This window comes from Megalobrama amblycephala, linkage group LG11 (assembly GCF_018812025.1).
Source record: "Megalobrama amblycephala isolate DHTTF-2021 linkage group LG11, ASM1881202v1, whole genome shotgun sequence".
Lineage (NCBI taxonomy): Eukaryota > Metazoa > Chordata > Actinopteri > Cypriniformes > Xenocyprididae > Megalobrama > Megalobrama amblycephala.
Genome location: NC_063054.1, coordinates 35,241,411 through 35,256,959, shown reverse-complemented (window position 1 = coordinate 35,256,959; position 15,549 = coordinate 35,241,411). Strand labels below are relative to the sequence as shown.

General features: G+C 31.5%; 1 protein-coding gene and 1 long non-coding RNA gene across 5 annotated transcripts in view; one reads left to right on the top strand and one right to left on the bottom strand.

Annotated features, from left to right (window-relative positions):
- Positions 1-15,549, top strand: part of LOC125278497 — a 37,549-nt gene that overhangs the window by 18,411 nt on the left and 3,589 nt on the right. For 2 of the 3 annotated variants that reach the window (XR_007187153.1, XR_007187152.1), the window contains one exon: positions 550-1,393. The exons of the other annotated variant lie outside the window; for it this stretch is intronic. This is a non-coding gene — a long non-coding RNA (uncharacterized LOC125278497). Of the gene's footprint in view, positions 1-549; positions 1,394-15,549 lie in introns of those variants that run through there. 3 annotated transcript variants of the gene reach the window in all.
- jdp2b (Jun dimerization protein 2b) lies at positions 1,987-6,262 on the bottom strand. Of its 2 annotated transcripts, none has more exons than XM_048207711.1 (4): positions 6,105-6,262; positions 4,651-4,850; positions 4,222-4,338; positions 1,987-2,769 (listed from the first exon to the last, which is right to left on the bottom strand). In XM_048207711.1, the coding sequence occupies exons 2-4, from the start codon at positions 4,843-4,845 to the stop codon at positions 2,581-2,583; spliced, it is 501 nt and encodes a 166-aa protein (XP_048063668.1). In that variant the 5' UTR covers positions 4,846-4,850; positions 6,105-6,262; the 3' UTR covers positions 1,987-2,580. The 2 variants fall into 2 exon arrangements, with proteins under 2 accessions (XP_048063668.1, XP_048063669.1); XM_048207712.1 differs by having other exon boundaries at positions 4,651-4,847; positions 6,105-6,255.

Sequence of the window (15,549 nt, the reverse complement as noted above, 5' to 3'; positions counted from 1 at the left end):
AAATATTAAGAAACTGAAATACTACAAACATATTGTCATATGAAATATTAAATTACTAAACCTCCTGAAGTACTGAAAAAAATGCAAAAAAGAAACAAAAAAAACAATGACATGGTGAAATATTAAAGTACTGAATGACCTGCTGAAATACTGAAAAATAAGAACTGAAATATTGAAACAATTATATGCTGAAATAAATAGTAAAGCTCTGAAATGTGAAAAAACTGTAATACTAAATACAAATATAATGACATGACTAAATAACAAATACTGAAAACGAAAGGCAAATAAATACTGAAATACTGACCACTGAAATATGTAAATACTGCAACACTGACAAACTCTAAATATAAAATACTATTAGGGTAAAATGAGATTAGATGCATTATTGGCCTCAGCTCAGAAGTTTTTAGGTCATTGCGGTCGCTCTCTGAGTGATTTGGAGCTGTTTGTGTTCTGATCTGCCTGTTGAAATCACACAGTTCTTGAGGTAGCACTCAGTGGCACTCAACCAACAATTTTTTTCCTCTCATGTGCTTGGAGAAACAGGGTGAGGAGCAGATTCTGACAACCGCCCACGTGAGAAACATGTTCTGCCAAAAAGACGCATTTTTAAAAGGCTGGAACTGCTAAGCAGAAGGTCAGACATTTGATCAAAGCAGCTTTCAGAGCAAGAGAGTCTGAAGCCAGACCTCAGGAAAGCTGATCAACCCAATTCTGACGTGACAAAAAGTACTAAAGACAGAAAATGAACAAACAACAAGCAGCCCACTCAACCCGGCTTAACTGTGAGGATAGGAATGATAAATTTGATGAGAATGTAATTGAAAAATATAATATTGCATTAAACTTGAAACTTAAAATGGTAAACCAATAAATACCATAAATGTTATCTGGATACATTCTGGTTGTCAAATATTAGTGTTACAAGTGTCCAAATATATTTTGTCACTGCACTATATGATAATGGAAAACTGTGTGATATTGACACAATTCTGAGAGGAGAAAACAACAGGATTGATGAAAAACATAGATGTAAGGCAATGGAAACCTCAGTGGAAATAATGTGGTTTCATCATGTAAATTTCACACTGACAATATCTAATTTCCACAAACAGAGTTTACTGAAAAACAATGAAAGTGAAAGAGGAAAAAAAGAAAGGTATGTAAGAGGATGTATGTATTGAATTTACAAAAGTGTAAATAATAAAATAATATCAATCCATCCATTCTCCAAACTGTATATTCTCTGGGTCCCAGGGATGCTGGGGTCTAATAATGTAAATATAAAATAATAAAAATAAATAAGCAAATATAATATTTTAAAATAAGAAAAAATATAATACATTAATTTAAATATTTTTAAATTAAAAAAATAATAATAAAAAAATAAATAAATATAATATTTTAATATAACAAATATAATAAATTCATTTAAATATTTTAAAGTAAGAAAAATATAATAAATAAATTATATATATATTTTAAAATACAAACAAATATAATTAATTCAAATATTTTAAAATAGGGACTATGTTTTATTTATTATATTTTTTATAATTTATTTTAATTCATTTATTAAAATATTTTAAAATAAAAATAAGTCTAATAATGGGAATATAAAGTATTAAAAATAAGCATTTTTAAAAAAAAATAAGAACAAATATAATAAATTAATTAAAATATGTAAAAATAAAAAATATAATTATATTTTTTTTACTAATACAAATTTATTAAAATAATTTAAAATAAGAACTATACATTTTATTTATTTAATATAATGTAAGAAAAAATATAATAAATTATATAGTTTTTATTTCAAATTATTTTTATTAATTTGTATTACATTTTAAAATATAAAATATATTTTAAAATAAGAAAAATATAATAAATGAATTAAAATATTTTCTAAATAATATAAAATATAATAAATAAATATTTTAAAATAACATAAAACTAATCAATCAATCAATAAATAGTTGTAAGTTGTATTTGAAAAATAGGCTTTATTTTAATGTGCTCCATGTAACAAAGAAACATTATTTAGTAACAAAAGTGGCCGTTCAACAGACACCCTGAGGATAAACACATATAATTCACCACATGATGTGATGCCACAATAAAAAAATGACACAATAAACAGAATATATAATATACAACTGACTGTGTCAATGCAAGCAAATGTAAACAATCCGTCCATGGAGACGCCAGCGTCAGTGAACAGTGGGGTTTATCAGACAGCGCCATCTGGAGGCTGCTGGAAGAATGTCATGGTTCGATCAGATCAACTGACAGATGCTACACGTGTTTCTCAACAGGACAGCCACACCATGATGACTGACTGTGGTGTCAGAGGTCTCAGGAATGTTTGTTCGGTGTCCATACAAATCTGCTCCCTTTTTTCTTCATGGTGAAATTGTCACTGACAGGATGTCGGTTATTTTTTTACAAGAAATCCAAGACCACAGACAGTTTGTAGACTTTTCCTCTTACAATAATCGTCCTGCCGTTCAACTTATCCTCTTCGTCCACACCTGTGGACACTAAGACAACTTCTCTTCTCTCCTCCGGGCTCTGCGTTCAGTCGGACTGCTCGGATCGCTGATCCAGCACGTGCTCGTCGCTCTCGGGGCTTTTCACGCTGTCTGTGCGGACGATGCAGGTGGGCCGATGGAGGTTGAGCATCACGATGAGCTGCTGTCTCTCGGATTTCAGCTCCTCGATCTGAGACTTCAGCTCCGTGTTCAACATCTCCAACCGTTCGGATTCCTAAGAGGACCAACAAAAAAAGAGTTTGGTTAATTATACTGCCTCACGGGACAAAAACTAAAAAATATTTTGATCAATCACACTATTTTACAGTGTTCATGTTACTGGTTATTTACAAAGGTTTTGTGAATTCAAATGGCAGCTCTTACTTTTTTTTAAATAAACTGATGTTTTAATGACTTTAACCATCACTAGTTCATTTTTAATTGTTTTATGATGTGACAAACAAAATGAAAAATAGTAGTACCATAAAAATGGCATGCATAAAAGTATCATATTTTTTAATATCGTTCTACAATGTGACAAATTAATTTTAAAAAGCACAAATATTCCATGTAATCTCTCAATAATTACAAAATAATGACGTCATAAAAATGGCATGGATAAAAATGACACAAATATCATATTTAAAAAATAAATAAAAAATTTTAAATATATTTTTAAAATAAAATTATGATTTAATGATGTTTTTACCTTCACTAGTTTTTTAAAATAGTTCTACAATGTGACAAATCAATTTCAAAAAGCACAAATATTCTATGGAATCTCTCAATAATTACAAAATATTAAAATGAAAAATAATGCATAAAAATGAAAGAAGTATCAAATTTGAAAAATTAATAAATAAAAAAGGACATTTTAAACATATATTTTAATACATTTATGATTTAACGACGTTTTTAGCTTCACTAGTTTTAAACAGTTCTCCAATGTGACAAATTAATTTTTAAAAGCATAAAAAATATTCCATGTAATCTCAATGAATAATTACAAAATAATAACCATAAATATGGCATGCATAAAAAGTACACAAGTACGATGTTTACATTTAATATATATATATATTTAAAAAATTAAAATTAGTTTTTACCTTACTAGTTTAAGTAGTTCTGCAATGTGACATTAATTTTAAAAAGCACAAATATTCCATGTAATCTCTCAATTAATAATTACAAAATAATAACCATAAATATGGCATGCATAAAAATTACACAAGTATGATGTTTAAAAAAAACATTTAAAAAATATATATATATTTTTTTAAAATCACAATTTGTTTTTACCTTAGTTTTTTTTAAGTAGTTCTGCAATGTGACATTAATTTTAAAAAGCACAAATATTCCATGTAATCTCTCAATTAATAATTAAAAATAAATATATAAAAAAATGACGAATATATATTTTAATAAAATTACGATTTAATGACGTTTTAACCTTCACTAGTTTATTTTAAATAGTTATGCAATGTGACAAATTAATTTTTAAAATAAAAATGACAAAATAATAATATAAAAAAAATGGCTTGCATAAAAAGTAACAGAAAAATATGTTAACTACCCACTGCTACTAGTCATTAATAATAGTAACATATAATATATGCAACAAGAACACTGTAAAATCAAGTTTTACTCTTTGCCAAACTCTGATATGTTACTGAATTTTCAAACTCACTTTCTGTAGAAAGTCTGTCCTTTCCTTCTTTCTGTTTCGACAGCGAGCGGCTGCAACTTTATTTTTCTCTCGCCTTCTTTTCTTGCGTTCATCATCATCATCATCATCACCTTCCTCCTATGGTCAGAAAGTTCAAATATGTTAGTTTAGGTATCTGCTTAATGTAAACTCAACCATCATAATCAACCTATCTTACAAAAAAGAATAGTCATAACCACCAGGTGTCACTCTTGACTAGGGAGTAAAGCGCTTTCAGAGGAGCTTCTCAAACAATAGAACATCAGTTTCACTTTCTCAAACTATTGCACATATGTTGTTAACTAAAGCTATTGGAATTTTTACAACAATTCTGCAAATCTGAATTACCAGAAGCATTCAGACACTGGGCTTTAATATCTCGAGTTCTCAAATGTGATGTTTCGTTCTCACCTCACCCTTGATGACGTCGAACGGTCTCTTGGCGTGTCTGTTCAGGATGAGAGGAGACAGAACCGCACCGAGGCTGTAGAGCTCTGCCAGTTTGAGCTGGTCTGTCAGGGTGGTGGCGGGGATGCCGGCCAGCGGACCGACGCTGGGAAGAGACCCGGCTGTGACCAACGGATCAGGGATTTGACCTGGCATCATTGCTGCTTCAGAAAGAAAGAAAGAGATGTCAGTATTTTTGTTGTTGATCATGCATGAAGTTTTGAAGTGTCTTTTACAGATACAAGTGCTTATGCAATAGGCATTCATTGAGCTTTTAACAAGTTTTTGCTTTGGAATAAGTTTAATAATGTGTGTTTTCTGTGGAAAGTCACAGAGAATAATGAAGTTTCCATAAGAGGAACACAAACTCTGCTTCTCAGAGAGTTATAGGGAAATTTCAAGATTCCCAAGAGCAAAAACAACACCTACGCATGTTAAAACCGAGGCTTAAAACAGCTCTTGAATTGTCTGTAAAGGCCATTACAGGATTATGTAACAGTCAAACATGTTTCTGTGCTAGAAAACTCTTGAAGTCTTTCGCAGCAGCTACTGACTACAGTCTGCATGCTTCTTAAGAAAAACTTTACTAAGAGTAAAAACAAATCACGTGTTTTTTGCAACATTTCTGCATGGTTTCTTTATTTCTGCATTTGTATTTTGACTTTTGGAAGTGAATCACTTAATAAAAAGGACATTCTTATAGATAGATTTACATAAATGTATGGGAGCATATAGGTACTGGTGACTATTTTTTTAAGTTTTAGGTGTTTTGCAGTTGATTTCAATAATCCTATAGTGTGACAAATTAATTTTAAGTGTAAAACATGTATGTATAAAAACATAAGCATATAAAAATGTTGTTGCAGAATAGTTTTAGATGGGGTGTTACATTGCAAGACATGTCAGCTACCAATGTTACTCTTTATTTAGACATTCAAACAAGGGGCCTCAAACATTAAAGATGCATCAAGACCCTGGAGACGCCTGATTTCCCCCAAAAAAACTTTCAATTTTTCATTAATAACTTATATTGCCACTTTCTATACAGATGAACAGATTATTAATGTATCGAAAAAATAATAAAAAAGACATTTTAAATACATTTATGGACCTAAAAGCCTGGATTTAAACAATACACTGAGTTAAAGTAGGGTACATAATGTACTTTAGTATGCAGTAAATAACCAGAAAAAATACATTCAGGACATCAGTGATGCACTAACATGATTTTATTCTTCTCGAGCTTTTATTTCTTCTCATTGTCATTGCACTTCTGTATTATTTAAATATGAAATCATTTGAAGTGCAGCAGTTATATATGTTCGACCTTTATGTCTTGTCTAATTCAACTCGTTTCCCTTTGTGATCGATTTTTGCCCGATTGAATGCATTAAAACCCCTCAAAATAAAGCACTTACTTGTTTTGCTCTGAGAGTTGGCGGTTGCTCGTCCGTTCAGCTCGATTGTGCGTTTGTTCCCGTTGCATCAGCGCGTTTATATATCGCTTGGCGCTGTGGAATGCGGAACTCTCCGCGGCGTGACGCCAGCAGACGTTATAAAAATAAGAGAACGAGGGTTAGGCCCCGCCCCATAGCAACCGAATAACACAACACAGCAACAGCAGCCTGGGACTCCCTGTGAAGCCACCAGCGCGGGATATCCCGTCAAAACATCAACAATTGAACATGATGAGCTCATATGTTTATCTTACTAGAATGAGTTTCAGTAATCAACCCACGAAAAAACGAATCAAGTTATTTTTGGCTATTTAAAAAAAAAAGATGTGGAAAAATCTATTTGAGTTCACTTTATGATAAAATGTGTAAAATATTATTTGGAAAATATTTAGTTTCTATTATGTTATTATTTGTTCCTACTCACTATAGTACTGTATTGGTATGTTTTTTTATTATATATATATATATATATATATATATATATATATATATATATATATATATATATATATATATAAATCGTTTTTTAAATCAAAAAGATTTGTTTTAATTTAATCTTATTTATTTTTTACACTGTTTTCCTCTAAACTATTTCGAAAAAATATATATATAATAAAGACCCAAAGTTCCCAGTGAAAAGGGTCTGGTGTTGTTCGTCTCTGGTGTGAACCCAGGTGAAAGAAAAGTACACTTCTATAATATAGGCTACTTAAAGTGCTCTATTTTCGCGCACTAATTTTCTACTTAATTTACTAAAAATTCTTCTTTAGTACTTCTTAAGATCATCTTAAGAACATCTAAGTGTACTCAACTGTGCTATTTTGAGACACTTTTAATATACTATCTCTGTATTTTTATTATTTATTAGATACCACTTGTAGTACACTATGGGTTCAAATGTACTATAAGTGATATCTAAATAAATTTTTTAAATACAGAGATAGTATATTAAAAGCAGATTTTAGTTCATATTTCATGCTGTCTCAAAATAGCACAGTTGAGTACACTTAGATGTTCTTAAGATGATCTTAAGAAGTAGCAAAGAAGAATTTTTAGTATATTAAGTACAAAATTAGTGCACGAAAATAGAGCACTTTAAGTATATTATAGAAATGTACTTTTTTTTGACCTGGGTTCACACCAGGGACGAACAACACCAGACCCTTTTCACTTGTCCGGGTTTCTCAGAAGTGGAAGTCGTCATTGTTGGGTAAAATTCTATGGCGGTGAATGAGAAAATACATTAAAGGTGCCCTAGAACACTTTTTCACAAGATGTAATATAAGTCTAAGGTGTCCCCTGAATGTGTCTGTGAAGTTTCAGCTCAAAATACCCCATAGATTTTTTAATATACAAAGTTTTAACTACCTATTTTGGGGTGTAATTAAATATGCGCCGATTCAGTGCGTGTCCCCTTTAAATGCTCGCGCTCCCCGCCCCCAAGCTGGCAAGAGTCTCAATTCCATAATACATTTTATAAACAATAGAATAAGTTCACACAGCTCTCTCAAAATGGATCTTTACAAAGTGTTTGTGATGCTGCATATCAGATCATGTAAGTATGATAATTATTTTTATGGATGTTTACATTTGATTCTGAATGAGTTTGATAGTGCTCCGTGGCTAAAGCTAACATTACACACTGTTGGAGAGATTTATAAAGAATGAAGATGCGTTTATGAATTATACAGACTGCAAGTGTTTAAAAATGAAAATAACGACATGGCTGGTCGTGATTACAGTAAGAAACGATGGTAACTTTAACCACATTTAACAGTACATTAGCAACATGCTAACAAACATTTAGAAAGACAGTTTACAAATATCACTAAAAATATCATGATATCATGGATCATGTCAGTTATTATTGATCCATCTGCCATTTTTCGCTATTGTCCTTGCTTGCTTACCTGCATAAAGTCTGTTGATTCAGCTGTGCTGCTCCAGAAGTTAATACTGCCTTGTCTAATGCCTTGAACATGGGCTGGCATATGCAAATATTAGGGGCGTACATATTAATGATCACGACTCTTGCGTCACAGTCAGTGTTATGTTGAGATTCGTCTGTTCTTCAGAGGTCTTTTGCACAAATCAAATTTACATAAGAAGAAGGAAACAATGGTATTTGAGACTCACTGTATGTCATTTCCATGTACAGAACTCTAATTATTTAACTATGCCGAGGTCAATTCAATTTTCAATTCTAGGGCACCTTTAAATATATTTTTTTGTGTTCCCATTTTCTCAAATAGAAAAAGATAAACTCAACAATAGTGTTTTCACAACTTTCAAAAAGAGGAAAAAAAATAGAGAGCGATTGATAATGGCAGCCAGAAGAGAGAGAAAGATGTCTACTTACCGTCACTCCCACAGCTGCTGTATTAGAAACACCCTCACAGCAGCGTTAACCAGTTTTTTTGTAATCTGATGAAAAAGTAATACAATACTAAGTATTAAGTGTTATAAATATACATACATTTTTTTTTTTTAAATGAAAATATAAAAAAACTTTTATATTTTGCTGATGACCGTTAAAACGCGTCATCACAGTCTGTGAAAAGGGTCCATTCTAAGCGTGCGCTTTAAAGCAGAATGGATTCTGATTGGCTGTCAATGTTTTCTTCGTTCATCAGCTGGAAAAAAAATCGTTCTGAAAGTGATTACAACGATATCGTTTCTCGGTGCCAATAAAGATTGTATTCTATTAAGGCCCGTTCACACCAAGGACAATAATATAACGATAAAGATATAGTTCTAAAATATAAAAGAATAAAAGAGTTCACACCACAACTATAACAATAATGTCACCGAGGAACGATATCGTTGGAATCACTTTCAGGATGATTTTTTCCAGCTGATGTACGATTGAAAACATTGACAGCCAATCAGAATCCATCCTGCTGTAAAGAGCTCAAGCATTTAAAGCGGCAGACAACAAATTAAAGGTTAGTTCACCCAAAAATTAAAATAATGTCATTTATTACTCACCCTCATGCCGTTCCACATCCGTAAGACCTTCATTCATCTTCAGAACACAAATTAAGATATTTTTGATGAAATCCGATGGCTCTGTGAGGCCTGCATTCACAGCAATGACACTTCCTCTCTCAAGATCCATAAAAACATATTTAAATCAGTTCATGTGACTACAGTGGTTCAATATTAATATTATAAAGCGACCAGAATACTTTTTGTGTGCCAACAAAACTAAATAATGACTTTTCAACAATATCTAGTGATGGGCCGATTTCCAAACACCGCTTCGGAGCTTTACGAATCGAATCAGTCACTCGGAGCGCCAAAGTCACGTGATTTCAGCAGTTTAGCCATTTGATAGGAGATCCGAGTCACTGATTCGATTCGCAAAGCTCCGAAGCAGTGTTCTTTATAGTTATCGTTCTTGGTGTGAATGTGCCATTACTGTCTAATACAGTATAGAATACAGTCAGAAAGTCTTTGTCTTACATAACAAAATATCAAACTAATGGCATTTATTTTACAGAAACATCAGTACACGTTTCTAAGCAGAAAACCTCTCAAAAGTTGATAAAATAACAAATATCGTGATCAGAATGAAGATAAAACACTGTTGACAGTTTGTGGTTGTGAAACGCAGGTGTGAGCTGCTCCTGCGGTTTCTCTGCTATTATAACACCTGTTTGAATTTGAGGGAAACTGAATTCACATACATACAAAATCACTTTGATGTTACGCCAGTTAAAAGTTTAAAAAAAGGGCAAAAATGGCTCTGAAAAGTAAAGTTTGTTATGAGAAAAACAGACACAGGCACTTTCTTTGATACTTTGTTATCTAATGCAATGACAACTCCATGTCATTATGTGTGGCTTAAATGTCCAACTCTTTAAAGACACTCATTCTCCTGCTGTTTAACAATTTTCATTTCTCAAAAACAGCTACAGGTCAGATGCAATATCAGCATAGCAGTATATGAGTTTATAACTGACTTTCTTGCTCCCTTTCCTTAAGTTACAGTGCTTGCAGTGATATTACTGCAGACAATATTTTGCAATTAAAACCAGACTGAATGTTGCTACACTTAGAAAAAAAGGTTCAATAGGGTTCTAGAACTCAATTTTAAAGAACCCTTTATGCCAGATAGGTTATACAAGGGTAAATGTCTTAAATTTTTGCATAATACATTCATGTTTAATGGTTATTTCATTTTTTTCTAGTAATATAAAATATGTTTATGTTCTAATGAGAAAGTATGTTTGTTAAAATTTAATTAAAACTGAATTAAAACAAAATATATTCATTAAAACTAATTCCATAAAATGGGAGGCCCTAAAAGATTGAAGCACCTGACAGACCTGACCAAACGATTTGAGTTCTTCTAACCTTTTTCAGTGTATTTTATCTATTGGATCACCAAAATATATTTTTAAAAGCTTTTTGTATGAACTGAAATGTCTCCTTTAATAATGTTTAAAAACATGACAATCATTTTATCTTCATATTAGAAATTATTATTATTTTTTTTTTCAGTTGACTCCACTTATTTTGTCATGTCCCTCAAGGCCTTCTATGAAAGTGTACTTGCAATATGAATAATAAAATGAGAAAAAAATCCATTCACTTTGCCATTCCCATAAATATCCATCTGTGCTTTTTTGCTGGTAATGTTTTTTTTTCTAAGTAAATTCATGATTATTCATTTAAATCACATTATTTAGTTCCATACCACAGTAACCCCTCAACCCTGTTTCACAAACCATAATGAACTGATACTTATGTGACATCATTAATAGGAAGTGACATCATAGAGCACTTTACCACCTTCTTTAATAATTATAACTAAATTATGTTGTTAAATTGTGTTTGTCAAGCTTAACGACTCAACCCCGTTACATCAATTAAAGATAGAAAACTATTACTTGTGAAAATTATTAATGATTTCTTAATATCATGCATGCCATGTGCTCTCCATTTATTCACTAGATTTAGAGCAGTGAACAATTTGGGCAAAAAAATCACAACCCCGTCACACCTACATTTTTATTATTATTATTATTATTATTTTATTTATTTTTTGTTAAGTTTATGAAAAAGTCATTTAAAGTTAGTTGAATTCTGTCTGAAATGTTCAGAGCAATCATAACAATACTGATTTTAGTTCAAATTCTGAAGTTAAGCCAAAAATGATGAGGTTGCTTTTCACAAAAAGTGCCCATTTCAAGCTTTAGTATAGCAAAAGTGTGAGATTTTATGTAACTTTTATATTTGCAATTACTGAATCAGTGTGAGGGACATCTGATTAATAGGAAAATGTTGATTTTATCACAAATACATTTTATAATAATATTCAGAGAGTTCCCATAGTGCCCATAACTTAAAATAATGACCAATAATAATAGGGATTTGATGCCTGAGATGGGAAAATATGTTTTTCTGGAAGTTAAATATGTCATTAATGTTGTGGGGTGTTCAGAAAAGTAAGACATTTTGGTAAAAAATCTAAAAATGTGTAAAACATACTCTCTTAGTATTTTTGTAGTGGTCAATCATGGCACTCTCTGGTCAAATAAACCATATAACATAACCACTGTTCTACGTAACTGATTTCATCTCAAATAATAAAATAAGATATCACATCCACAGGCCTTTAATGAGCATCTCGTTTGAATCTATGAGTATGGCTTAAAATTATATATGATTAAATCCATCCATCCAACCAGTTCCTGGATATTTTGCACTGGCATGCACTGAAATACACAGACAAACCGCAGACACAATCACCTCTATGCCTCACCTCTCACACACAGACAAACTTCCTCTTCCACATTTATTATCTGGCAGCTATTATTGTATCATCAGAAGAGTCATCAAGATTCAATTTTCATTCTCAAGTTAAATTTAATGCATAAGAACTTCAATATGTGTCTCTTTTTGAAGATCTCACAAAAAGTGCAGAAATTACAGGAAAAAGTGCAAAAATATCAACCCAAAAGGGTAAAAAATGGCATGAAACGTGACCAGACGTGATCAGAGTTCAATTCCTCCTTCAATGGCTGAATGTTCACATTCAGATCCTGATGAGCAATGCTGAGTACAACACTTCTGCATTTCATGATCATATTAATAAACTCAAGACAATGATAAAGACTGAGCAGCAACCAGACATTGTTCCGAACACAAGCCCATTTCCGACTCTGGAAATATGATATAATCGGAAAGACACAAACATAAAATTCAATTATGGCCGATGCACATTTATTCACTATTCACACACTTAAACAGGAGATAATGCAGCAGTTTCAGTAATGGAGGAGCCCTGCACGGTGCTTTCAAGCTCCTACATTTTTTGCAAAAGATTTCCTAAGGCAAAATACAGTGGATTTATAATGCCTTTGCATTCCTGCAAAAGTTGCTTTGTGCATGATGCTTTTGGTTTCTCTATTAAAGAATCAACAAAGAATCAACCAAAAGCCTTGTATATTGTATGTATTGCATCAATACAAGTTGACATCAGGATTTAAATATGAACTCCACTAATATCTAAACATTTGTAAGTCAAACAGGGGAAGAAACTAAAGTCTAATTCAAGCTGTTGTGAACATCCGACACACCAGACATCTGGCGGGCTATAAACTTCAGTATTTGCTAAAAAACTGAATCATGCCAAAAAAGAAGAAGTCCAGCAAGCCATCATTTTATTTCGGCCATTTGAATCATTAGCGGTCGGTCGCACACGTTGACTAATCCTGAGCTGAACCTGAAAAGACTAATCATACACCATCATCTGTCTGTCTGTCTGTCTGTCACTCATATTTATTTCCCTTTTTATCCTTTTACATTTGAACAGATTGGCCTACATGAAATGTTTATATTGTGTTTGTGCCAAGAACACTCTGTAATTGTACACTGCCAGCAGTCACCGTATGTAAGAGCGTCTCTCTGTATTGAGCTGTTTGTGTGGGGAAAGAGAGTTTCACCTGCTCATATTGCAGTCTGTCTGAGTGTTGAGATGATTCGTCTGAACACCGAGGCATGATATAATATGAGCAATTATTGAATAGACTATTAATATCCAATGATTTAATGATTATTTTAAAATGATACACACAAACACACATATATATCGATTAATTGTGATTAAGCCAACATAACATAAAAGTTGTGTGTCTGTGTATATATATATATGGTAACACTTTAGTTTAGGGTCCAATTCTCACTAATAACTAGTTGTTTATTTGGCTGCATATTAGGATATTGGCTGTTTATTAATACTTATAAAGCATGTATTAATGCCTTATTCTGCATGACCATATTCTACATTCCTTATTCCTACCCAATACCTAAACTTAACAACTGCCTTACTAGCTATTAATAAGTAGTAAATTAGGAGTTTATTAGGGCAAATGTCGTAGTTAATAGTGAGAATTGTTTATGTATGTATTTAATAGCCTATGTAATCAATACACACATATTAGTTACAAACATTTATGATTAATTGATTTGACAGCATATATATATACATACTTCATTATATACACAATTTATACATAGAAAAAAACAAAAATTTTCGATTCATCAAAATATGCACCATTAGCAGCTATCTGACCTAAACTGGGTTCTGATTGGTTCATTGTATTCTAAACTTAATTGGCTATCAACTGTTGAAGCTATTAAGGTGTTTTTTTATTGCAATATTCACAAACAGAACACGTTGGTACATGCAAAAAATAAACAATATTTCAGAAATTAGAGAAGAGAAAAATAAGGGAAAAAAGAGGGTAAATAAATAAACATATATTAAGGAAGAATATTAAACATGGCACAAATTCTGGATGTTTTCATTGCTTTCTTGTTAATAGAAGTTGAAATTGTATTTAAATACATCTTCAATTGTTGTTTTAAAAAAAGTTAAAGTGGGGTTTACTTTTCATGTATTTACACTTATGGATATAAAACTTTCCAATAAATAAAAGAAGGTTTATACAAAAACTTGCATTAAGTAGATTATTGTCTTTAACATAAAACCCAAAAAGAATGTGTCTATATGATAAAGAAAAGTTACAAAAAACATTTTGGACAATCAGAGCATCAATATTATTCCAGAAAGACAAAGTAAAGGGACATTCCCAAAACAAATGATCAACAGTTTCAGTGGAATCTATTAAGGTGTGCTGACCCAAAAATCTTACAAACCTGGGCCAAGTTTAAACCAGTAACCAGGCATCACAGCTGGCAAAGGGGCATGTCTGACTTGTACTGACATGTACAGTACAGTCCAAAAGTTTGGAACCACTAAGATTTTTAATGTTTTTAAAAGACGTTTCGTCTGCTCACCAAGGCTACATTTATTTAATTAAAAATACAGTAAAAACAGTAATATTGTGAAATATTATTACAATTTAAAATAACTGTTTTCTATTTGAATATATTTCACAAAGTAATTTATTCCTGTGATGCAAAGCTGAATTTTCAGCATCATTACTCCAGTCTTCAGTGTCACATGATCCTTCAGAAATCATTCTAATATGCTGATCTGCTGCTCAAGAAACATTTAATGTGTACAATTGTACAAAATATTTGTGTACAATATTTTTTTTCAGGATTATTTGATGAATAGAAAGTTCAAAAGAACAGTGTTTATCTGAAATCTAATCTTTTGTAACATTATAAATGTCTTTACTGCCACTTTTGATTGATTTAATGCATCCTTGCTGAATAAAAGTATTAATTTCTTTAATTTCTTTTCAAATAAATAAAAATAAAAATTCTTACTGACCCCAAACTTTTGAACGGTAGTGTATAATGCTACAGAAGCTTTGTATTTCAGATAAATGCTGTTCTTTTGAACTTTCTATTCATCAAGGTATCCTGAAAAAAAAAGTAGGCTACACAACTGTTTTCAACATTGAAAATAATCATAAATGTTTATTGAGCAGCAAATCAGCATATTAGAATGATTTCTGAAGGATCATGTGACACTGAAGACTGGAGTAACGATGCTGAAAATTCAGCTTTGCATCACAGGAATAAATTACATTGTCAAATATATTTAAATAGTACACAGTTATTTTAAATTGTAATAATATTTCACAATATTACTGTTTTTTACTGTATTTTTAATTAAATAAATGTAGCCTTGGTGAGCAGACCAAACTTCTTTTAAAAACATTAAAAATCTTAGTAGTTCCAAACTTTTGGACTGTACTGTATATATTGCCATTATTATGTAATATTATTTATTGGTGGTCTTCATGATAATGTCAAGTGACTGTAATGTATTTGCACCAAAAAATGACAAGGATTTATGCTGATATCATCCAAAACCACACTTTGCCAGGGGTGTTTCCAAACTTTTGAAGGGCAGTGTATATACATATATATCCTTCAGTATATATACTGAAGGATTCTGAACTTTTTAAATTGTATGATG